The sequence below is a fragment of the Lissotriton vulgaris genome, chromosome 9 (genome assembly GCF_964263255.1).
Source record: "Lissotriton vulgaris chromosome 9, aLisVul1.2, whole genome shotgun sequence".
NCBI classification, from domain to species: Eukaryota; Metazoa; Chordata; class Amphibia; order Caudata; family Salamandridae; genus Lissotriton; species Lissotriton vulgaris.
In genome coordinates this window covers 58,748,092-58,774,584 of record NC_141697.1, presented here as the reverse complement: position 1 = coordinate 58,774,584, position 26,493 = coordinate 58,748,092, and the positions used below count along the sequence as shown (strand labels likewise).

Sequence of the window (26,493 nt, the reverse complement as noted above, 5' to 3'; positions counted from 1 at the left end):
CACCAGCCCCAATACCTCGCAAAACCTCCCCTATACCTGTTTTGACGCGACTTGCTGCTCCTAGAGCACAGTATAACAAAGTTACTCCCATCCAACTCTCCCCGGAGGCAGCTCCTTTTGTGTGTGTCCTCGCGGGAGTACCAGTACTTCCTCCTGGGAAAACCGAGAGACAACACGACCTGCTGAACAAGGTCAAATTTTGGCTGACTAAAAACAGACCCCTGCCACCTAATCATGTGGGTACAATAATGAGTGTTAGAAGGGTGGGCTGGCTGGGTTCTCTCCATAAAGATATCGTTGGTGACTTAGTTCTTGTTAGATTTAGGCAGAGACACATTGTCCCGTACCTGCGTACCTGTGCACCCCAAGTGGGAAATAGCCCAATCTCTGTTTGGGATTTGCACGATTTTTACCCTAGAATGTCGTGGACCCTCACACCTATTCTAAAGGCAGGGTGCAACATGCTAATAGGCAGAGGACTCCATGCATCGAGCGGCAGAAGTTATCCCACTCATATCCGACAGGAATCACTGTCCTATAGTCCTAAGTACTGGAACCCCTACTAATCACTGTTTGATCTAATTTTAACCTGTGCAAAGTACGTTATAATCAAGATATTTACTCCCACAGGCTGGGTAAAAGTTTTTAACTTGTAGATATTATGTAATATTGTATGTACGTTTTTACTTATAATTGTCTTAAATTGTACGCTTTTATGATTTTTGAATCAAAATCGAATAAAGCTATATTGACTGACTGACTGACTGAATGTTTTTGAGTTGCAAAAACAAACTCACCTTTTTTTTTAAAACAAAAATCTTTGCCTGAGAGGCCACATAAACCATTCTTGACTCAGAAAACTTTCAATGCCTTCAGAGGAGCTGCTGTGGTGGCCTAGACATCTCTACCAAACAGGTGAGATTTCTGAATACGGTAAGCAGTAGCCTTCCAGGACAGTGGATGTTACCAGAGCCCAAAACTTTTCAATCAATTAGATTATGTGTTTTGCTAATTATATTTCTTGAATCTGTCTCTGCTCTTTCTCTTTCCCCTATTAAGCTCCCTTGACCAGGCTGAGTTTGATTTGCCTGGTTCAAGGCACATTGTGTGGTGTTTTATCACAATGGGAAGTGGCTTTAATAAAAAGGAGTTTCCTACTTCGAATTATACTGGTAGACTGTTGATGTTTTCTTTGATTTGGTGTACAGTGGAAGTTTTTCACCGTCATCTCTTGGACAAATTAAAAGATTTAAAAATAAAAATGTGTTTGGCAGAGGCTTTTTTTAACCAAATAACTGAAGAATGTTCCTCCTGACGGCAGGTTTGATAGGTTTTTTCTCCTCCTGCAAGAAGTACTAGTTACATGAATTTTCAGTTGTTTTATTTTAAATCCTCAACTTTGCTTAATTACGGAGGTTTTCAAAAAAGAAAAAAAATGACAGATGTTGGCGAAATGAAAATTTGCCAACTGTGCACATCAATACTTTTGAGTACATTCCTACAGACAAGGTCTGTTTATCGAACATGCGAACTGAAAACTGGCTAACATGCAATAGCAACACTGTCAAGTTACCTCAAAGTATGATTTCGAAAGACTGGGAGGACGTACTTTTTCAGTAAGAGGACTCAGAATTTGGAATGTTCTCCCCTGCGTTCCTTCAAGTGTTTCGATTTTCGTTGCCACCGTGGACACAGAAACCTGAAAAAAAATGGGAGTGCATTAAAAAAAAAGTTGAACCTTTTTACTTTTAACGTAAGGTTTTTGCAAGAAATCACAATTAATGTGCAGCGCTCTGACCAGCAGTAGGACTGTATGACTACAGCGGTGGGGAACCTGCTAGTACAGGCACCAGTGTGAATTGCCGGAAGCAGTGTAGTAGGGGAAAAGCTATCTGGGCAAATACCAGCTTCCTGGTGGACCCGGGCCTGGAGTGGACGATCCAAAGTCATCATTCTGGCCCCAGAGACACCAGACTTGTGGCTACATCTGCAAGGCCAGCAGCGGCACCTCATTTCCAGCAGCATGTGGAAGGGAAAAGAAAAGGCTCCCAGAGCTAGTGCCCCCTACCTTCCAGAACAATGGCCGACATTAAGCATCCCCCCAAGCAGCTGATAAATGTGTGCAGATGTGGGAGCGTTATGTCCACAAGACGAGACAAAACACACAGAACTGGATCCAGTATTACCACGTCCAATTGTTATTTCCCCATTCCAAGGAGTCGAAATCGTTCCCCTCAGGTATAGAAGCAGCGATACCGCTTAGAATAAAGATTCCAGCCCTCCAGTGTGCCCTCACTCAGAGAACTCACAAGGTAGCCCAAGGACTTAACAGTGCACATATATATTTATGCAACACACATGTCGACATGTGTCTAAAACAAGGATGGGCAATGCCAACAGTTCTGGCTTTTTAAAGAATGCTGTATCGTAATGCGAAGCATTCCAGGTAGACAGCATGGGAATGGATATGTATTTGTGTGGAAGCAGAGAACTGTAGAATAATTTTGGTGGAGGTAAGAAGCTCAGGTGCCAGACCTAAAAACTCATGTAGAGTAATGACTGCCATCCTCCCATCTGTGCTGCTGCCAGAGAAAACCACCATAAATTATCCAGTTATCTAAGACACTTTCATAGCATTACACAGTCATGTGTGTGGCCGTGAAAGTTCAACTTCAGCCAGCTGGATAAATAAAATGATCAGAGCTGCGTGGAGGCCCAGCACTTTTTGAGGAAGCACACAACTTCTCCCCAATCAAAACATGTACTCATGGCTCCCAACATGTGGGCGGAGCCAAAGCGCCTCTCCTGGTGATTCTTTCTTACATAATTGTCTGGCAACAGTTGGGCGGTCGAGGTAAACCCTAACCAACACTGCAAGCGGCACGCCTGCAGCATAAGAAAACTGGAAACCATACCACACTCTGTTCTTTTCTATGGAGTTTAAAAAACAACGCAGCCCGGAGGAACTAGTTTAAAGGAATCTGATGGTGCAGAGGAAATTTGGAATCATAGCCAAAGTGAATGGACACTAATTACACATTTGGATGGGTGTCCTTAACTCCACATCACCCTTATCCCTTCCTTTCAAGTGTTATAAAGTGTCTCTAGTCTTGGGGTTCTCCCCATGACTTGTCTTAAATGGTCACAATCACTGTTCTTTCCTGCTTCAGCCCTAGCACCCTCCCCATATCTATTTTTAAGCAATTAAAGAAAAAACATCAGGAAAGAGTACTGGAAACAACACAAACATGAAGAAAACTGGAAATTACGCACACTTAAGACATTAGAATAGTAAAGTGTAATATGTATGCTGGATCCATGGCTCAGAAGACTAATGTAGCCACTGCAGGAATGTGCGTTTGACTTCATGGACACAGGTTCAAATCCCGCTGGGTCCACTCAGCCTTTCATTCTTCAGAGGTTGATAAAATAAGTACGCTGGGTAACAATGAACACCTGCATTTCAGCGTCAACCTTAAAATATTCTCCAGAGTGAAAGTTGCCCTTTAAAAATACAAGTTATGTTATTTAAACAAATGCGCGTAGTTTAACAAGAGTTTTCTAAAGTAGTTCATAAACGTGCCATCTTTAATTAAAAAATAGTTGTCACAGGGGTTTGATATGACGAGTTTTTTTTAATTAAATGTTAGTGCGACTTAAAAAAAATCACAGAACAGTTTTCAACCAATTCATATAATTTGTTCTTCCATTTATCATGTAATTTTATTTTTTTATAAGAAATAAAACTGTGTGAACGACCAGAGTGTGCACTCCTCTTCATTTATTTATAAAGTTTTATTTAGTGCGACCTTGATTCCGAAGGATATGTAGTGTAAACATTCATGTATTCTTTTTGTAAAGGGTGGGAGTGAACAGTGGTTTGAAATTGTCTTTTTTCGTCCTGTATTCAAACATACAGAGAAAGAAGTTCACATCGAATTCTGCAAAATATTCTCCACTTGGAGGAAAAATGGAAGTGCAAACGCCCTTTTGATAAACAGTTACACTGCATGTATGTAAACCCTGCTCACTTACGTATGTCTGAGGAATTACCATAGGGAGTGGTTCTACAAATCTGTGAGTATTCCAGCTTCCCAGGACTGTGTGTAGACTTTTGGGGAGAATTAAAAAGAAAAGACGCCAAAGGTCGGTGTAAATATACGGACCTTTGAATCCAGGCGATCTTCCCGATGACTGAGGCTGCCTGTGACACTCGCTGAACTTTTGGGCCAAATGCTACGCAACAGAGGAGTGAACCTTTCCCATCGTGGAAAGGGCCAATCCAATTCCGAAGTAACATAAGACCGTTTGTGGAGACGTGGAAAACCGAAAGGCAGGGAGTGCTGCTGGCTGGCTAAGATTCGACCGGGAGAAGGCTTTGACGGAGCGGCGACGCGCTGCCTTCCTGAAAAAATATGAGGCTTCTGCACCAAGGCAAAAATGCACTTAAATGTATTGTACAGTTACACATTAGGGCATGTGGCCCGGAAAGTGACATTAAACAGCGCAAACCTGTTTACAAAGCATGTTTGAAAAAACATAACGCAAACTAATTTTGCACGATTAACTGCCATATGGTTTGAGCTGGCCCATTCATTGTTGGGCGGGGCCAGGAATGACTGCGTAGTGATGACACATATATGGCTGGAATGTGGCCCAGTGGCAGAGGTTAATCCGAGCACTGCCCCCTCACTTTGATTTTTTGTTTCTCGGCAGGCCGCCTGGCATAAACTCCACTCCGTGGGGGGTCACCCCTTGAAGACAGAAGCCTCAGAACAACCCCGATCCCTGCCGAGGTCACGACACAGCTAAGGTCGATGACGTGGATGCTGCCTATTCCAAGGAGGTTTGCATCTCGGACACTAACATTCCATAAGAATCCAGTTAGCCAGTTTTTCAGGCCTTTTATCATTCTACCCGGACTCGACAAAGGGGCGACACCTGCTCTGCGCGGGATTGCCAGAAAGGAACCCCAGGGAAGGTAGTATTGAGGGGGTAGACAGGCCCCCTTGTGCTATCTGGGTGTGTCTTTGCATCAAGGTTTTTTTTAGATGAGGCGTGACGTGAAACAGTCTGTTCTGTGAGCCAGTCTGCATCTCACATGCCTGTGGTCAAAGCTTCCATCAGAGAAGGGTGGCCATGGTGGGATCAGAGGGTGGTCAGAGCGGATTCCACTTCATAAATCACTGCGGCTCGAGTCTAAAGTGGGTGCAGACCAGCTCGGGGGCGCATGGGGAGTTCCAGTGTGAGTTCCAACTACCTTATTTAGCGTTATGCTTTGTAATTCGACGGGTAGAATAGATTTAGGTTACCAAAGAAGCAATGCAGAGCTCTTCTCTGAGGCTGCCTTTCAAGCACCCCTTGCGGCCATTTAAAGTGCATGGTTTCCTTGGAATGTTTTGTGCTGCACATATTTAACTACCTTTTTTTTAGAGCACGACTTTTAACAACCCCCAAAAAAGTCTGCGTGCTGACCATGAAGAAGGGAGGAGCAGAGCGTCCACAGAAAGAAACAAAGCGAAAAAAGTAAAATAAAAATAAAAACATATCACGGGCACCCATCTTCCCATGTAGAATAGGGAAAGGTCTGTGAGTTACAACCCAGTCCATTCTGGGAGGTGCAGTCCTTCCTGGTTCACTTCAGCTGATCCAATGCACCAGCGCCCCACCAGCAATAGCTTCGAAATGAAAATCCCTGGACGAGAGAATGGCCTTGGTGACGTGGAGACTCGAGGCTGTCATTTGGCAGACTTGCATAAGGGTGGAGCACATGTAGGGGATCGAAATGTATAGAAAGCAGAAGCAGTTTCTGAACTACAAGGAGAATATAAATGTTGGGACAGCTCAGCTGTGAGGCCAAGAATGCGCGTTTGGCGTCGGCGTCAGCGCCAGCTTCCATACACTCTGGAATCTCGAGTTCAATTGGGGCGGGGTGGGGGGCATGGGGGTGACAATTGGCGGCAATGAAAACAGTGTGCGTCCAGCAGAGGTTTCGAAGATGAACAGAAGACGGAGCCAGACAAGGCGGCAATGGGACGTATCTAAAGAGCAGCAAAGAGAGGAGGTGGGAGAGAGAACACCGAGAGAGCCAGGGAGAAGGGAAGATGAGGGAATGGAGAACTGATATATCTACTGTCCCGGCAGAGCTGAACCTGCAGGAATAAGAGGCTAGCCTCTATATTTACTTCTGAGAACCGGGGTTTACCTCGGTGGAAACATCCTCAAGCTCCGCGGCAAAGCCTTGTCCTGCTCGCAATATTTAATGTTTGACGCCATTGCAAGAGAATATCTTTGGGGGTTCAAATGATTTGAGCCAGGAGAGGGCCTCGCGATGAAACAAGTTGGAAGGTCACTCTTCTGGAAGGAAGGAACGTGGCAGTTCGGTGCAGCGCTTCAAATGGGATTATAGAAGTGCAGACCCTTCCTACCCAAGAGGACTCATTTGAAGTGCAGGCACTTAGTAGCTGGGGTTTGCTGGACATTTTACGCACTAGTTCGGTACCCACAGTGACAAACCAAAGAAATGCGTAACAGACAATAAAGGCCGTTTAACCCCTGCACACATCTGTAGGCCCCATGTCTGATACGGAAACCCCGCTAACACGACCATTAACACGACCATTCACATACACCTCTAATTGTCTATCTCTCTTGTATGCCTCCCTTATCAATAGTTCCCTGCACATTTTAATCTCCTCCAAGAACCAGTCCACCTCTCCACTCTCTTCTTCCCGATTCCCCTGCTCTCTACCTTCCTCTCTCTTCTGCTACCCCTGCTCTCCTCTCTTACTCTCCTAATAAGTCATTCATGTACTCTGACACCTTCTCGTGAAGTAGGCGCTATACAACAACGCGGACCCCCCTCTCACGACCCAGGGCACCGAGCTCGCCCGGGCCAGACGCAGGAGCTGTGGTGGTCCATCCTGCCGGAATGACAACTGAAAGCCACCGTTCAAAAGTGCCTCGTGAGTACTTCTCGGCACGAGCACCCGCCCCTCCAAGGCCCCTCACACTGTGAGATTGTTCTTCAAGTTGGCAGGTATGTGACAGCTAAGAGTGGGTGAGAAGTGTGGGGGCGGATGGAGGCTGAAATGCGCACACCCTCCTTCGCTGCGCACCCCATCAAGGACAGTACTTCCGGGGCACAGGGCAGGAGTGCAAGGCGGAGGCTCCGACCAGGCTTCGGCCAGGGCCACAGAGGCTCCGCATGGTGCAGGATACAGGTGTGCAGGCACAAAACAGAGTCCGATAGAGACCCGTTTCGAGGCCTCCTTAACTCCTTCCATGCTCATGACGAGCTGAGCTCGTCATGAGCTCCGGCGCTCCGGTGTTCTTGACGAGCTCAGCTCGTCATGAGCCGTGGAACGCTCACATGCGGGGATAATTCCCCTGCTGTGCTGAGCGTTCCACGGGAACGGGTGTGGTCATGACGAGCTGAGCTCGTCATGAGCACAGGAGCTCCGTGCATCATGACAAGCTCACCTCGTCATGAGCATGCGGGCGCCGTGCGCGCCCCCCTACCCCCAGCACAGCGGGAAAATAACCCCCGCAGCGAAGGGATTAAAAAAACTGCCGGTGCTCAGATCCGGTGAGACCACGTCAACTTAAAGCCCTGCAGGCAGGCCATCAGAGACAAGACAAGTAAATCACCCAGGTGACTCATGCACTAGGCCTGTCCATTAGACCCTTCCTGCTTTCCCTTGCAGCTCCTTCAGAGTACTGCGGAGGAATGAGCCATAGTTTTGAGGAGGATCATTACTTTGCTTTCGCTGACCAGTAAATTGTCACTTTCTTACATGTTTCCCACACAAATTCCTCCAGGGAATATCCAGAGGGATGGGATTACTCCCCATCTGGGCCTAGCCCACCTTGGAATGTGAAGGTAGGTGCAAGCGGCTGGTCTGTGCCGGACTCCAAAGCCCCTCTTCCCCAGTCTCTCGCTCCTCTAAGTAGACATCTCTCAGGTCTGTGGTGTTTCTGAGTGGCATCCATGCATCACTGCGGCCACGCAGGGCCGACCTCGGGCATGGGCGAGCTGGGCCCAGGACCAAGTCGCCAGTATTCCGAGGGGCGCTGCAAGGGGCTGGCTGCCTGACTTAATGTCATGCAAACAGCAGATCGTCCATCCTACTTGGTCTCAATCTGGTCTAGTTAAAGACTTTATAATCAGCCCTTACCTCAGCTTAGTTGTTAGCACCGCATCAACCACCTGCCCTCTTCCCATCATCTTCACATCTCCTGCCACCACACAGCAACGACCCCAACCCCCACAACAAACACCACATTTTCTTTCTGCCGGCGGTGCTTTACCAGTCAATCCGATTTAGGGCCGGACCTGCCGCCACTAGAGGCTGATGCCGGAGTAGGTGGGACGGGGCTGAAAGAACTCGATCCTGCGCAGAGGCCACCTTCAAACCATCCTGACCGCAGCCCACTTGAAATACAAGATCATAGAAACTCAAGGAAATGTGTGGGATGGACGGAGGTGGAAAGAACTAGCAGAAAAGACCAAGCGACTTCAACAGGGACAAGGCACCTGAAAGTACAGGCCCCTTCCTTGCCAGCGTTCTTAAGTCCCACATGTCAAATTTGCTCTTGGCTTTCTTCGGTGTCCATAAGTGGGGAACTGATCCTGCTCATCATGGCTTTGAAGCTTTCAACCACCAACTCAGTTTGTTGACCTGAGCAGTTCCACAAGGGACACTCACAGCCATAAAAACCTGGCCAGACCGCAACCGCAAGAAGGTTCCTTCATGACCATGCTGCATTTCTAAAAATCAGAGCTTAGTTATAGCTTACTTTCAAGAGGAAATCACTCGGAGGACTAGCAAAGACTTTGTCTTAAGGGATCTATTATTTCTTGTATTTTTAATTTACATTGATTTATAGAGTTAAGCAGCTGTCAAAATACAGTGGAGCAAGGTACAGAAATGAAAAAAAGAATTATATATTCAAACAAAGTCCAATGAGGAATACCACAACACAAATTGTTAAAAAACACAACGTTTCTAACTTCTTATGAAACACAAGACAGCTTGGCTCTATTATAATCCATTAACTCTCAAGAGCATAGGTGCAAGGAATTGGGGCACCAAACTCATCAACTGATTGCATCTTCTTAAGAACGAACCAGTTGCCACCAAGGTTAAGGCACAGCTGATATCTTGAATCTTTCTCTAGCCAAATGTTTCTCGAGGAGGTGCAGGCCCCAGTAGTGTTCATGCCTCTGCTCCTCTTTCGATGTAAAGAAGCGCAAGTAAACCCCAAATTCACATCCTCCAGAGGAATCAATTTAATGACTCCCTAAGTGTTGTATTCTGGTGTAGAATGTTCACATGGAAGGTCGTAGCATAAGTGCTGGGTCTAGAGAGATTAAACTAATCTCAACACAACTGGAAAAACATACAGTAAAAGTTGTGAGTGAAAGGCCTCATCAAAAATGCGACAGTCCCAGCACCAAGAGTAATTGTGAGAAAAATGAAATGTTAATGTTTCTAGTGTGTATGTATGTTACACCTTGGCAATGCCAAGATTTGTGTGGCTTTCAACAAGATTTGTTTTAAATGTGGAAGAAAAGGGCATTTTACACTTGTGAGCAAATCCTCGATGGGTGAGCAACTTCGACGCACTCAAATTGTAAAAACTTAAAAGGACACACCATCCTCGGAGGATGAACATTTTGTACCAACATAATCCTCCTCTGAATATGGGGTAGATAAAGTATTCAAGATATTTTCAGTAAACTTTGAGCGCACATTAAAACATCCCTATTGTGATATCACCATACACAACAAGCAGATTACATTATGGCGGATTCACGTCCCCTTTAACACTGATCAACAGAAGCGATCTGTCCGCTTCTGGTGAAATACAGCTACAAGAATCTTGCATAATAAGTTTTGCTTATGGTGGTAAAAAGGTGGAGGAGGCAGGCAAATTCGAAACCACGCTAGAATTTGAGAGGTATATAACTACTGGGTCGATATATGTGGTTATGCATGAATCAAAAAAACTGCTCGGTTGGAATGAACAAGGCGACCTCTAAGCCATATTAGACCTTAATCATCCAGACATGGTTGTGTCAAAGCAAAATATTTTGAGCTCCAAGTGGGCATGCATCAGCCATGTGAGGGGGTGTGAAAGGGTGAATTAGTATCACAGATGTTTCAGAGGCTGAATTTATTGCATTATTTTACAGGATAAAGCTCAATTAGTTGTGCACAAAGCACATTAGATGCCCATGATTGTAAGGAATTTGATTCCGTACAAAAGAATTTGAGGAATTATCGGTTGTACGTGGAGTTATGTGAAGATGAGGTCTTTTAGTGGTGCCTATGGTTAATCTAACTCATAAGGGGCATGTAGGTGTAAGTCCAATAAAGCATATGTTAAGGGTGGCTTTTGGTGGCCTGGGATTGGACAAGACTACAGAACATGTTGTCAGGGATTGCTGTGTGTATCTCCTAAGTGAAAAAACACAGGTGACTGTCCCTAGTCCCGTTGTTACTACAAACTGTCTATGGTATACATTAACATTTGATAACTCACGATTATTAGGAGTGCTGGGTAGTACGCCAAAATTGCCCTGGTTCTAATCAAATGTTTGTCCAAATAGCCAAAGTAAAATTAGTCAAAATGTGACCGTGGTCTTTGTAATAGATATTTTCTGAGAGGTGTTCAAAAGGAAGGGATAGCCAGAAGAACTGACTGGTTACTAACAACGGCACTCAATTAGTGTCTAAGGAAATGCGCACATTTCTGGAGTCTGCTGGTATAAAACAAGTGAGAACTCTCATTTTCCATCCTCGGAATAACTGGTTGGTAGAGAGGTAAAATCGCATTATCAAGGACCAGTTACAGTTTGGCAAATGGGTTGGGGTGGAAGTCTGTAGTTACGCCTGTGCTCCAGGCCATGAGAACCGTACCTCACGCCAGCTCTGGGGTGTAACTTTTCGCCTTGAGAAAGAGTGGCTGGGTCCAAGAATTAGACATGCATAGAAGTTAGGTAAAATGTACAGAGTGATGGATGTGACAAATGTGGTTAAAAAAAAACCAATAGCACAAAGACTGCCTGCTAAAACTGGAGTTTCAGGAAGTCAAAGATCATGTTGTTGTTTTGGAAAATTGGAAAGTGTGGAACAAAAGTTTGGAGGCTAGTGTCCACGATTCGGAATCCATATACATATGTGAAAAACTAGGTGCAAGTAGCAAGAAGATGGTGAATCTCGAGTTGGATATTGATGGGAGTTGGCGACAAACTCTCCGAAGAGTAAGGTTGAGGCCCACAAGATTTAAGGATTATGTAATGTAATGTTCTATTTTGCCCTCTCTTTTTTGGAGGGCTCAGAGGTTGTGAGGAGTTCTGCTCTAGTTCCCAATACTACTTAAAAAAATAATATATGAATTTGCACAAGCTCAATTTAACCGGCTGTATTGGTAAAGGTGGACTAACTTACTGGTTGTTATATTTACAGATTTTTTATTTTATTTTCAGTTTTTCATGTAAGACTGTGTTTGGTCTCTTAACTATGTTTTGTGAAGGAAGTATGGAGTGCTGGCATTCTCTTGTAGAATGTTCATGAGAAAAGTTGTAACACAACCAGTGTTCCAGTGGTGGCAGCTGCTGCCTGGTCTCTGGTGTAGAAGGACGTTACATAAACAATGGATGCATCTTACATGAGGTCCTCTCTTCACCAAAGTTTTCAATTTCAAATAGTTCCTGGAAGAATATCTCGAGGGGATGGTGATGATGGCAGAGATGTGTAATGGGAAGGGAAAGTAGGACGAAGGAGTGTTTATCCTTTGCACATCACAACAGAATGGTTGGGGGATGCCTCTCTGCTTCTGAAAGCGCAAGAACAGCCCAGGGGTGGGCCAGGCTTATTTTTTTAACAGGTTCAGAAGGAGTAAATATTACAAACGTCAGCTCCTTACAATGGGTTGAGGAGTGCCCATTCTACTAGAGAACAAGGATCACTACTCCAAGGCATGGCTGTAACTTTCCACACATTCTACAGCTGACAAACCTTAACCCGTTGCGTGCACGCGTCGGCCAACGGCCGTCGCGAGCACTCTCCGTAGTGCTGCGTACGGCCATTGGCCGACGCGGCCCCGCCTACATAATAGAACTCCCGCACCGCGGCGGAATTTGCACCGCGGTTAAGGAGTTAACAGTGAATTAAAAGAAATCTTACTAGCATTAGCTGGAAGAATCAAAAAAATCTAAATCTGTGGGGTCCAACGTATGTTCAGGTAGGACCGATCCATGACAGATTTTTAAAATAGACATGTAAACACAATGAATCCAAATGGAAATCCTTCACTTGGTCACACAGTATCTTAAAAGCCGGGCGTGAATCCTTCGCTCTTGGGCATCAGTTAGAAATACTTGCCAACAATGTCCTTGTCCATGCACGTCAGGACCATCTCTTAAATACTTTGAGTCACAGGTGAGAGCTTGAGTCAGGCTGGTCCCAGATGTGAACACTTCATGAATATTTTGTACACTAGCGGCACTGCTGGTTGTGATCACACATCAAGCTAAAAAGTGGAAAGGGGCCCTGATCCAAGCTGTCCCCAACATTAACGGAAAAGCCATTAGGAAGCACTTCAACTTCGACTGCATCTGAAGAGAATAGTGCCAGCCTTTGTCTGACAAAAAGCGGAACCTAATGTGATATAACTCTTTGCCAACTGAATGACATTACCTAAACTCCTAGGCACTCGGGATCATAGCTGTGGCCATCTCACACATTCTCTATTCTAGCCCCTATGAAAAGGTGCATGACTACACAAGCAGCAACACTCACTATTTCTGTCTATATCTTCCGTAATGTGTAAAATAGCCAACCTCGGTGAGGAGGCAAGAAACCACCCTAGGACCTCGGACAGGCATCCAAATACCCCCTTCCAGAAATTGGTCAGCACTGGGCAGGCCCATACAGTAGGCAGAAATGTACCCTCTATAGAGTTACAGCGCAGACAATGTGGAGATGCAATAAGTCCGGCACGCCACAGCCTGTGCCAATAAGCTCTGAGTAAGTATTTAAATTGAATAAGATGCAGGCGAGCTGCAATTGCTGCGCTGCTTGGAGGTGCCAAAGCCTCCACCCAGTCATCCTCTTCCAGTGGACCCAGGTCTTGCTGCCATGCCGCTCTAGTTTTGTGGAGTGTAGTGGGAGTGTTATTAATAAGTGTACGATATATTTGAGTAATTTTGTGATCCCCCAGGCCACCCATAAACATCTTCGCCTCTATGGGATTAAATTCAGGAATCTCTGTTAAACGAGATATAGAGGGAGTGAAGGCGTGCCGGAATTGGAGCTAGAGGTAAAATTGTGTCCGAGGCATATCATATTCAGTTTGTAGGTCTAGAAAAGACTTAAGAGTACGGCCACGTACAACTGCTCCCACTGCATCTATCCCAATGGCCTCCCAGCCCCAAAAACCAGTCAGGTGCATCAGCTGAGGTATTTGCATATTGTTCCACAGTGGAGTTTCCTTAGTGAGTCTCCCCCACCAACCCTTCTGACGGAGCGCTGCTCTCCAAAGTTTGAAAGTCAGAGCTATAGAGGGTGGTAGCTCACGAACCAATGCTGCTGAATAAAGAACCTTTTGGAGAGCGTCATCCCCCAGCGCTCCTCCGCATAAGCCGGGTCACCACGATCACCATACCACCAGTCATTGAGGACCAGTATATGGGAAGCCATATAATATGCATGGACATCTGGGGTGGCTACTCCACCAGAGTATGTAGATTGGAAGCACACCCCCCATTTGAGAAACGGGCTAAGATAGATTTAGTTGACAAAACCACTACGGTTTGATGGAATATGGATAGTTCTGCAGCTGGTAAAGGAAACACGGCAAAGAAATCACTTTAAAGATAGCGGATCTTCCAAAAAGAGACAGGGGCAGATGAGACCATACACGTGTCTGGTCTCCCACCTGCATCCACAGCGGGGCGAGGTTCCGACTCCATGCCAGGGCCTGGGACGAAGAGAGATGCACTCCCAAGTACTTAAAACCATCCGGGGCCACAACTACCTCAGCGACCAATCACCGAGTCCATCTCCGCCCGCAACAGCCTCAGAAAGGATTTCCCTCGATTCATATAAAGACCAGAGGTTTCACCAAAGATCTGCATAATGCGGAGGAGACGTGGGCCAGTCCGAGTGAGATCAGTGAGAAAGAAGAGGACATCATCCGCATAAAGCGTTATGCAGTCCGAAATACTAGAAGCCCACTCGAAGCCACATAGCTGCGCGTCCACCCGCACCCAAGCAGCAAATGGCTCCATAGCTAGGGCTAAAAGATACGGAGAGAGAGGGCAACCATGAGGTGTCCCCCGTCCAACAGGGAAACATTTAGAAACCCGAATCAGCCACACGGACTGAGGCAGTTATGGCTGTATATAACAGGCAAATAAGACTAAGCAACCGGGGCCGATATTAAGGCGAGTAAGCAGGGCAAAGAGATAGATCCAGCTAAGACAGTCAAAGGCCTTATTCATATCCGCCAAAAGAAGCGTGGCCAGAGTACCGAGTTTATCCACCGCCGCAATGGCATTGTGGGCATGCCTAATGTTGCGTCTCGTAGCGCGGTTTGGCATAAATCCTGCTTGATCTGCATGGATTAATTCCGTAATATGGGGAACTAAACGATTGGGAATCACTTTGGCAAGAAGCTTAGCTTCTACATTGAGTAAGGAAATCAGGCAATAGGACGAGAAGTCTTCCGGCGAACGGCTAGGTTTCAAGAAGACAACAATCTCAACATGCCGCCAATCCGGTGGAAGGCGGCCAGATTCCCAAATAAATGTACATTTGCCATCCGGTTGCATCATTTTTATTTTTATTTTCTCATTTATCATCCAGTGGTTAATACTAATTCTCAATCTTAATACTTCACATAGGAGCCTACGATTTGTATGGGAACCAGGCTTCTTTCTGCCAACTATTTAACATACATTGCATTGATTTGTTTCTTTCTCAGATACTCCCCGTCTTCCTTCCAAGACAGTTCCTTCCCTAGAGTTCTGAGTTCACTCTTAGTAGCTTCTACTGGCAGTGTCTGTTGACATATTGTCACGCCTCATTTGTACAGTCTACTCCACAGCATGCCCCCAAATAAGCACTTGCCAATGCAAAACCGTTAAATAGGAGAAATGCTGGAGTCGAAAGCTGATATCCAAAACAGTTTGTCTCATAGAGCTGATTCTAAAACCCAGCATTCTGATACCTCCTACAGGGGCCAATATAACAGAAACCGTTGCCTCTTCTAGGTTTCTTTGCTACTGATCACAGAAAAAAATCTCTGTGAAAGTCTAGAGGACTCCTTTGATGGTGCCATTGCAGAAGTGGAATTCCCACGGTGTCCAAGAACCAAAAGACTTTGACCCACTCTCGCTCACAAGAAAAGGAGGAGTACTCATCGCATGCTGTCTTTACGTACATGATCTCCTCAAAGACACAAGCCTCCTGTCACTGTGTCAATGGATGGAGCAATTGGTCGAAAACCTTCTGGACCTTGTCCTTAGAGGTACAGTTCAAAGTCCATGGTGGAATAATGTGCAGCATGAGGCACTTTTACAGATGTGGATGAAGCTGGGCCATGTCATCAGGGTCTTGATTGGATTTTGGATCGTCAGTGCTATACCACCTCATGTACTCCAAGAAAATGAAACTGCTAAGCAGGTGCTGTGCAGTAGAGTGCCCCTCACCACAGGGCAAGGATTGTGCACCAGAAGCGAGGTTAGACCATTTTAGCTGCTCAGACCAAGTGCGATATTGGGCTCCCCGAGCACCATGAGAACATGCACATCATTAAGCTATGAGAGCGCTTCTAGATGAAGTACAGAGTTAGGCTGCAAGGGTGACTCTGAATGACCACTGGTAAGGGTTTCAGACTCCTTGGGATTCTGCCCAGAGCTAAGCTTTATTAGTATGTGCTGAGATCCCCAGACCCCACACCAAAATCAATACACTACTTTGGCAAGCCCAGAATTTTTTTTGCATTATGCCACTGCTGCTGCTTTCTTGCAGCCAAATACCTGAATGCTGAGGCAGCACTATGGCTAAAAGTGTCTTTTCAACAGCAAAGGTTACCTTCTGAGTCATATCTTGAAATAAGGCACAGATGTTCCACTTGCTACTAGAGAAATCAGGGCCCAGGCACCAGTGGTAGTGTCTGAGATGGTCAAGATGATATGTGTTCCTTGCAGGATCCACTTTCTTTAAATTCAGAGAATCCAGATTGGGAGGCCGCTCCTTCTCCTTCCTCGCGGCCCGAGCCTGGAACGCCCTGCCGCTCCACCTCAGACAGACAACATTGCTCCCCATCTTTGCAAGAAACCTCAAAACCTGGCTCTTCGACAGACCCCCCCATTGATGGACTGGAGCGTGCTAACCCCTCCGCCCTCCTCCCCAGTGCCTTGAGACCCTTACCGGTGAGTAGTCGCGCTTAACAAACGCCTGATTGATTGAGATGTACATGGCAGAGAAGACTGACACAAGTAGTAAAGTGCCAGACAACTGGCTATTCCCCATACTGCTAATAAAAACATTCTGCATAGTAAAGCGGAAATGTGGGAGCCTTGCATCCCATTAACAAACAATCAACACGTGGTCCTAATGAGGTTAAATGGGATTTGAAAGGAAAGCCCCCGTGAAGAGTACAGGTGGTCGCCCTGGCTGTTGGTGGTTTGTAGATGGCTGAAACCTTAGTTCTCATCTTAAGCTGTGTTGTATAATATGCTTGGAAGAGGTATTCAGAAAAATTAGTTATTGGAATCCCCAGATTTCTCATTTTTTGACTCCTCCTCCCATGCACTATTGTCCTATTTCCAGAGAATTACTGGGTTTTCACCCTTTACCATGTTTCCAGCCACGCCACATAACTGGCTCGTTGTCTTCAGAGAGGCAAAGGCACTCTGATTAGAGGAAGGAAAACATATTATGCGGAAGTGTACATATACAGAACTTTTTGTTGGATGGTCACATAACTTAGAAGGGGAAATACAGTTCCAGTTCTAATCATGTGAGGTAGTGGTCAGTGTACAAATCAAATTGAACTGACTAAAGTGGGCACCTTTACCTCCTTGCTTATTTTACTGCAAAAGTGTAATGAGGCTCCACTGATCATCACACTGGCAGTAGGAGCCTAAATACTTCATATTAACGGTGGTCCATGCACCTGCTCCTCTAAACCATCACAAAGAACTCCCGGTCAAGCTTCAGCAAACACTTGTTTGGCACATCAAGTCATTATGGGTAAGAGAAGCTTCATGTCCTTTCCTGTCAAGACCGCGACGTCTTCCCAGAACCAATCCCGTCTGATTGTTACGAGTAATGGGGTCTAAAAGCATACTGACCGAGTTGGTCCCAAATTTGGAATAAATGTTTACGTTGCATCATTAGTTTAAAAGAGATACATGAAAAAACGTTTAAATCTTTCCGAATCATTATGCGTGTTTCAAATTAAAGGGGTCATCTAAAGAATGATACCACAACAGACGTCAGATGACAGCTTCAAAGAAACAAACATTCTAGAAGGCCTATTGTGATGTTTGTTAGAGATGTAGAACTGGGCAAAGAGAATAGTATTTTTTTCTCTACATCGAATGAACCCTGTAGGCAGATGCCCCCACGCTTCATGTGCCAGCGTTGACCTCAGTACCCTAATGAACAGTTTTACAGTTTCATTTGACCCGGACAGTGCGGGATCTATAATCCACTTTTCATGTCTATCAAGCTATATTAGTTGGCCAGCATTCCCTTCCTGTTCATGGAAACATTGAGTGGAAAAACGAAATTAGCTTAACGACTTAATAAAGAACACATTCATTCAGCCACTGGAAGATTGCACACGCGAGAGTAATCAAAAGCTCATGTTTTATTCTATTCATTTTCTCATTCGTCTGTAACAAATCCTTGTTAAATTCTCACCAATTCAAATGTCAGAAAGCAAAACACTACATTTCAATAAGACTTTGCATGAACCCCACATCAACTCATCTGTTCTGTCCTATTATTTACTTTAAAAAAATCTTCTAGTACCTGGACCATTTCAACACCATGTCTTGTACATGTCTATTAGTTAAACCTTCTCGGTCCCGTCTTCCTCAAGAGGCCAATAGAACAATTTGAATCATTCAAGCAGAGCTACTCTACCTGACCAACTCTAAAGCTTAAAAACAATGGACTAGAAAAAATACACCAATCCTGGGCCAATGTTGATGCTTATGAGAATTAAAAAAGCCATTACTTTGTCACTAATTTCATATATTTCAAAGGTCGAAGTAAACTCAAATATCATTGGGGACCCATCAGAAAATGGGCTAATTTCCCAGCGTCTTTCTTGCAGCAAAATACTTGAATGTCGAGGAAGTACTACGGTTAAAATGGTCTTTTTAACAGCAAAGTTTAACTTCTGAGTCATATCTTGCAAACATTTTTTTTCCACTTGCTACTAAAATAAGCCAGGCCCGGGCACTAGTGGTAGTGCCTGAGATGGCCTCCTGTTACTTTTTGTGACTCCCATCTAGCCCATATTCACTGTTTCTGAGGGTCTGTTGAGTGCGTTATTTATCAATATATGGTGATCTGATCCCAATATAACAGATATGCCATTATAACAAGACTTTCATTCACATTACCTCTAGAAACAGTTACCCATCTGTGGTAACGATGTTTCTGGTGGATACTTATCTACCTGCAGATTCCTCACCTGTAGAACAAACCCCAGGCGTCACACTGGATCTGGAAAACTTCAAAGCAAAGACATCGCCAGTAGAGGGTGCTGAACATGGTCGGTGTCAGAAGCGACCTCAGGCGACATCAATGAAGCCAGGAAGTGCATTGACAGGAAGATTAACGTCGATGAAGAATTGCATTACCAAAACATTTTAACAGGAGATCTTATTAACTTTCCCTATAACCTATCCATCATGCTGGGAGGCGGGGGGGGACAGTGAGGAATCTGGAGAGATACGAATATCCACCAGAAAGTTCGTTATCGCATATAAGAAACTTTTTCTTTTGATGGATACTTCTACCTGCAGATTACTCACTTGTAGGACAAGTTTCACAGCAATACCATTGTCCTTGACCTCCAACTCCCCAAACATCTTAACCCTTTCTTATTTTCTACAAGACTTAGATGGATACCTTATTGGGGGCTTGGGCCAAACATTCCTCTGCTGCCCTCAGCCCTGGCAATAGACAAATTGCCAGGCGCAATAGTCATGCTCCTGACGACCCGGCTTTTGTTTCGCAGCACCCCTCGCTAGAAAGCCTAGTAATGCAGGCTTCCAACAACCGCTCTAATCCAAAGACATTTACCACACTCCCTCAGATAGGTAATCCCTCAGATGTGTATTTTCTTCTTCCAGCGTGGCCCTCCACTCTGCTAATGCCAACTGTTTGTTGGGACGCTATTCAAGCCCTCAGGTAGTCAGTGGCACAAGTCCTCCCTGGTGTGCCCAAAGAATTCACCCTGCACACTCTCAGACAATTCAAGATGGCTGTGATGCTGCCAAGTTCAGGGTTCACTGTAGGCTTGACTCCACCGACTACATCGGGCAGACCACCAAGTTTGCCAATTGTTGCTACGAGTGGCTGCGATCGTCTGAATTCTTGGGCAATGTCTTGTCCTCCTTGATGGACATGCCTTTTGATGGGACTCCTTTGTTCGGGGACAAAATTGATTCTGCTTAGAGCAGGTCTACTGCACGCTTTCTGGGCCTTTCCACCCCACCTCGCCACCCACACAGTACCACTGCGTCTTTTGCAGCTTTGGTCGAGGCATCCCGAACTGACTACTTATCCAGTCCCCCAGGGAACCCAACAGTTTCGCAGTAGAGGCCAAGGTGCCCATTGCCCCAGCAGCTAAGGTCTGCGTGCCAAACAGCCGATCGCACCCCCATGTGGCCCCATCTGTAAATACTCTTTAGTGTGCCCTTGCAGGGAACACAGCCAGGCGGTGGGCATAGATGTTCAATGTTTTTTGGGGGGAAAATTATGAAGTTCAGTAAGATTTTTTTGTGCCTCATGTTAAATCAGAATGAATCTCTGTAGGTACTATGGAGATCCTTATCCAAGTAAATATCCTACTCTCTTCAACCTACAAAGATAGTCACTAATATGTCACATAGGGATGTTTTGTATAGTAACTGATGTCTGCAAATCACAAACGTTGTGAAGTTTCCTGGATTAAGTTTGCCATTGGCAGTGCAAAGTGTTTCCGCACTGCAAACTGATTTTCACTGCGCTGTGAGCTAATTTTCCTACTAATCAAACCCAGTCAAACTAGGAAATGTGTGAAAAAACATTCTATGTACAACAGCAAATGTATTTAGTCCTTTTCTCTGCAAGTTACCTTTTGTGACAAACTATCACAAAATTTAAAATTTGCAAGCTAAAATTTTCATCACTTTGAAAAGTATTCCATAGAAGTTGACGAAAGTTTTGAGAAAAGCCTGCCACTTTGTACACCAGTAAAGACAAGGAGGTACCGCCCGGCCTTTTTTTACACTATTTAATCCATGCCGGGGCATCGTTATCCCATTTACGGCAGGGCCCTGGATGGGGTAGGTGCACCAGTACCGGTACTCGATGTATACTCCCGATTAGGTATGGGCATCTATTGTCTCCAGTCTGTGGAGTTTTTCCCCCGAGAGTGATGGGTTTTCTCAGGAGTGCCTCTACCATATCAGCGCTAAATGGCCAGATTCTCCTTGGAAACTGCTTGGCAGATTTAAAACAGTGAAGGTCTCTCCTGGTAATTGTGTGCATTACTGGTAGGGTGTGCATTGTTGGGCTGTGCGAGTCCTTGATGCCAGGACCTTGCCTTCCAAGAGTCTTGACTAAACTCTTCCTTACATAATCCTACCAGGACTGTGTCTGACCTCAAGATAGCGTCTGGAATTCATTCGGACCATGGTTTCCCCCCCCCCCCAAATCTGACAATCTCAGAGTACTCCTGATCTCCACACTGACATCGGAGTCCGAGCACTATGTCCGACGCCCGGTGGAGCTGCTCTGTTCAGCTATTGAGGAGATCGGCCTTGGTTCATCCCCTGACCGTCACCTACCCAGCCGGACATTGGGCACAGTTGTTCTCCCAGTCTCCCTGTCTCGCCCCCCCCCATCATATTTCTGTAACTATTATTTTTTCTTGTCTCCTATCTATATCTGTTTCCATTTAGCACTCTTCTCTCATTGTCTACTTCCTTTGCTCCTATCCCCTCTCACCTGAATCTTTCCCCTTGCCTGCTACACCGCCTAGTCCCCCTGTCCTTTTGTACCCTTCAAGTAAGCACTCCTTCTCCCCTTGTTGGGGAAAGATCCAATATTTATACTCTGGAGTCTCAGCAAACCCGCTGAGAGAGTCCACTGCGCCAAGGGAGCCACTCACAGCTGAGGTATGGTATGGCACCCCTGGCCAAAGCACTCCCTCTCCCCTTTTTGGGGAAGGATCCAGTATGTAGGCCTTGAGTCTCAGAGACCCCTCTGAGAGAGTCCACTGCGTTTAGGGAGCCTCTTGCAACAGAGATGGGGAAATTATTCCACTTCCCCTGGGATCACAGTTTACTGGACTTTGGACGCAGCTCTGACTCGTCTACCGGTTTGTGTCCCCGTCACCCTCCCCACCCCTCTTTCCATGCTGTGTTTTATCACCCTCCCCGCCTCTTCCCCTTCTCCATTCTCTCTACTTCCCCTGCTCTTACTCCCTCCTCTCCTGAATATCTCCCCTTGCCTGCTTTTTCCCTTACGTATCTGTCCATTTGTTTGTCTCGATCTTACTTGTCACTATGTTGCCAGGCTCTAATAACTGTGTAAACTTTTGTAACAATGTAACTTGCAATTTATGGTCTGATACTCATGTAAAGCGCTCTGATACCTCCGGCTCTAGCCAGCGCTATATAAAAATTTTGAAATAAAAAAATAAAAAAAGAAAGACTGGAAAAGTTGCTAGCAGAAAGAAGCAAAGCCTTTCTATATTTGCAAATGGGTTTATTTAACACTGATACATTTCTACATCGGAACCTGGTCCAAGTGAGCTGTTCTTGTCATTAAATTAAATTCTAAAATACAAACTAGGCCCTTCCCCGGATATTTCATGCCATATGGAAAGACGATATACAATTTCTTCTGTAGAATCCAATATACAGATGGAAATAAGCTAGATGTTAAATAAGTTTCTCAATACACTTTTGAAACGGTATGTTCTGCAGACATGCTACAGATTTGACAATTCCTAGTTGGCAAACGATACAGCCCCCAGTGGTGTTTGTTTGCTGACTCTTGTTGTAGTCATTTCAAAGTCTGATGAGGTAATGCTTGTAGCTCAACAGCATGGTTCCTAATAGACCATCTGAGTTGTGTGTTGTGGCCTAAAACTTGAAATTGTATTATAAAAGAATGACATATCTATTTGTCAATCCAAACGCCCGCAATCACAAGCAAAGTCAATCTTCTATCTGATAACCCAAAAAATGCACTTTTTAACCCCACCTCTCAAGTCTGCCAATAAATCAGAGGTGAGCAAAAAATGGCAAAGGAAAAGGGGTGGCCACTGGTTACTGTGTAAATGATCAGACGGTGGTGCTGACTTAGGGCGTCTTCATAAAAGACATGATAACCCCACATTTTTGTGTGCCATGATGGCCCAGGCGGTCTCCAGCGGTGATGAAACTGATGGGGAAGTGGCCCTCTACTGATTGGGCTGTTCTTTTACAGCGATTTATCCTGGGAAGACGACTAAAGTAGCACCCAACACTCTCCTGCCAAAGTGGGATTATGTCCTTAGAGTTGGGTAGTAATTAAGCCAGTCTCATTGAGCCCTTCTGCAGAAGTGGCAGGGGTGATGCCTGATTCTATACATGTCCCACCCAAGGATATGCCACAAAGGCCTTTCCCCTTGGTTATCGGGGAGGAATTTGACATTAGAAAGCTCGGTGAGTCGCTGAAGTCCCCTGCTGTTGACTAGTACACTTAACGACGTCACACAAGGAGCAGGGCACAGAAGTGCCCAATTGGCCTACCTATGTAACTATGCACCTTGTACCTAACTACCTCAACTATTACATTCTATTACTCCATCACCCCGTGCCCTTGTAAAGCGCGCTGATATCTGCAAAGATCTTGTTCGCGCTATATAAAACTTTCAAAATAAATAAATAAATAAATAAAATTGTGAGATTGTTATAGTGCCTGATAGACCCCATTCCCTTCAGTGCATAACTATGGCTGCGGAGAAGGCCATGGATGAGTTCCTTACTGCCCCATAGCTCATGTCAGTGAAAATCGGAAAAGGACTAGCGTATGCAGCAAGGAGCCCTAACTGGTGAGAAGTTGTGCTTGCAGTTAATGAAGTCCCGGCAGAGCACCATGGGCGCACATATTGGTATCAATGATGAATAACGGGGCTCAGGTGAAACTGGAGTCCTTTCATGAAAGAATAAAATGGGATGAAGTGACAGTGGCATCAGGCGACTCGGACCAGTATTCTGGAGCAGGGTTAAAATGAGACAGATAAGACCCAAGAGGAGGCTGCTGGTTTCAAAAGGAGAAATATTGAGAATATTATCAAAATGGACACCAAGCTGGAGATTGGAGAGAATGAAAGGAGGTGCAGACCTCTGGATTGCAGGGCTTTCATCCAAGGGGCCCGCTGCGGTCCTGCGAGCAGCGACTGAGGAGGTATTGTTGACTCTCTACTGATAAGAAAGGTGGGTTGCCTTTCGTTCATGACGTGTACAGAATCCCTACAGGGCCACTGGAATCTGCTAGCTGAGGCTGTGGTATTGCGAGAGGTCGCCATGTCTGAACTTGGGGACAGGGTGCTACAGAACTTGATGTTGAAGTAGGAGACGTGCTACGAAGGATGTTTACTCCTTTTGAACTTTTTTTTGCTTGAAATCTGTTAATTAAAGGTTTTTACAAACAATATACAACATGTTCTCAAAAAGTGTCTTCAACCAATCATAGTTAGCAAGGCATAGCAATGACTCTGCAAGGAATAATATACAGATGCCACAGTGCAATGTAAGATGATGCAGGTGCACAACACCTAATGCAGGGGTGCCCCCGGCAAGAAGAAATGTCGTAAACTGGGGAACAAACATTACAATCAAACGTAGGTCAGAAAACCTCCCATAGGACCCCGGGACCGCCACAGTGCCTCAGAGTAGCGCCGTACGAGGGTTTTCTTCCGTGAGGGATGGGGGTGATGAAGGGTCATCTGGCACATGTTTCCGTTACTGCTAGGCGAAGTTAGGATGGGGGCAGGGCCATCATGCCGAGAGTCATGCTTTAGGGAGGAGTGTTGGGCACTTCTAGGTGCGCATATCCGTTTGGCCGGCCATCTTAGGCCCGCCAAACAGACATGCGCACTCATGTTTCTGCAACCCAGCTGTGTTGCAAGAGCTGAGTTGGAGAATAGGCCCAGGCTCCCTGTACCTGAGGTAGCGTCAACTCAGCCCCCTCAGGCCAATCATGTATGAGAGCAGCGCCATGATTGCCCCACTGGAAGCCTGTGCAGCCTGACCAGTGTCAGGAGAGGAGCACCACAGTGGCGGGGCAGGTAAATTGGAGCAGCCGCCACTGCTTATTTACTATAACAAGAGTCTGTACTCTGAACTCCTCGTGCTGATATCATCCTTCACAGATGTAACTCCTCCCTACAAATGTCAATAATCAGCAAACCTTTTATTTTGTTGCCTTATAGTTGCCTGACTGGCAGCAGAACTTATATTACACGAACTGGACACACCCATGATTAAAAACACAAAGTGGAAAAAAGCTTTACCCAGTTAAATTTTATGAACAAGAAAAAAACTAGAGCAGCGGCAAGCCTTTGGTGAATTAGAGCGCATTTATACAGAGGGCATGTCACATGATACCATGAAACCCATTCTGCACGCCGAAGAGCAGGGCCTTTATTTCCTTCATAGACATAAAAATGGAAGCTTATTAAATGTTACCTTTACCGAGAAGCCGAGTACTATTCCCATCCTCGCCGCCTGCAGCAAAAAGCTCCAGACGGTGCTTGCAAATCAGAGGTCTTTTCACCACTTTGACACCGGAGCTGAAAGCGTCACCCCTACAATACAGGCTCCCCTGCAGCCGGCGGAGAGCCTCGCGACGCCCCCTCTTCCCGGCTCAGCTTCCGCCGCCACCCGGGGCCGGAAACCCGAGAGCTCGACCCTTGCACGCTGCTCTGGAGCACGCCGGGCACCATGGGCCGGACTCTTTAATACAAAAGGCCATCGGGTCAGGCACCCATCGCCTGGCATAGAAGAAGAAAACAAGCACTGGTAAAGTAAATGGGTTTGGTTGTAAAGTGCTAAGCCATGCAGCAGTAGCACATGAGAGCGAGACCCAAGGAGCCAGCAGCAGCGGCCAGAGATGCCTACTCCACTGGGCTGAGCCAACCAATGGCTGGAAGCGACTGATCGAAGAAAGCTAGTGGGTGAAAGGGGACGACCCAAAAGCAACTAAAAACAGCGTGAAAAGTGGGCTCCTTCACTTGCCCGTATCCTCAGGTCAGCCCAGTGCTTCATTTGTAAAATAATAAGTGGCAGGGCCTGAGGCTGACCAGGAGGCCGCTGCAGCTTGCACCGCCCATTGCACCCTACTCGCTGCCAATGACGTGCCAAAACAACTACTAACCATCTCTTTCGTCTGCAATTGCGACAATTCAGATTATTCCAGGTCCCTAAACTAAAGGAATGGCTGGGGAGGCAGGTATTAATGTTTTCTTTTAATGCATATTGTATACATAAACAACCGTTGTTCTGCACATCTCTAAATTAGATGAGAAGCCACCATGAGACAGATTTATAGGTGTGGTGATGACAATTAAGTGCCGGTTCCGAGCACCGGCAATCAATTAAGTGCTGGTGCAGAGCACCAGAAACCACCAGCTCAAATTAAGCTCTGGGTCAGCCTTCACTCAATTTTCTTTTATCACTCGAGTGTTGACCAAAAATAGGAGTCTGGGCCACAAGCACTCCTGCTGTATCTCTAGGATGGGTTTCCCCATGTCAGTCTGCAGCCTGTTTCTTCACAGGGATTCTCTGTGGCCGTCTTGTTAGCCCTTGGAACCGTATATTTTGCCAGAGACGTCCCTCACCCAGACGTGACACGTATTTTGTTGATTGAAAACTTGGGACTTCAGAGTACGTTTTTTTCTTACTGACATCACCATAGTAAAGCGACAAGTGCTTGAGAAAAGTAGTTTCAGACCATTGACCAGTGACTATGACAGCGCATAAGAGGCACTAGGGATGATTCCTTTCCTTTGAAGTGTCCTTTTATCCAGGTTCTTTCCTTCCATTCATGGCTTCCCTCTGGGTAGGTTGATGGTTCGCCTTCAAGATCATTGCAGCACAATTCGAGCTTTCAGGGATCAACAGTTGGACCAACTCAGTGCATAGCCTTATGCTAAGTACCTCCTCCAAAGCACTGAGCTCCTTCGTCTAAGTGTCAG

General features: G+C 45.7%; 1 protein-coding gene across 2 annotated transcripts in view; it reads right to left on the bottom strand.

Moving 5' to 3' along the window:
- Positions 1 to 26,493, bottom strand: part of SPRED1 (sprouty related EVH1 domain containing 1) — a 307,072-nt gene that overhangs the window by 40,552 nt on the left and 240,027 nt on the right. Inside the window, exon 5 of one of the 2 annotated variants that reach the window (XM_086937023.1) lies at positions 1,574 to 1,699. In XM_086937023.1, the coding sequence (XP_086793149.1) occupies positions 1,574 to 1,699 (126 nt within the window). The remainder of the gene's footprint in view (positions 1 to 1,573; positions 1,700 to 26,493) is intronic. The other variant, XM_086937021.1, reaches the window with a different exon arrangement.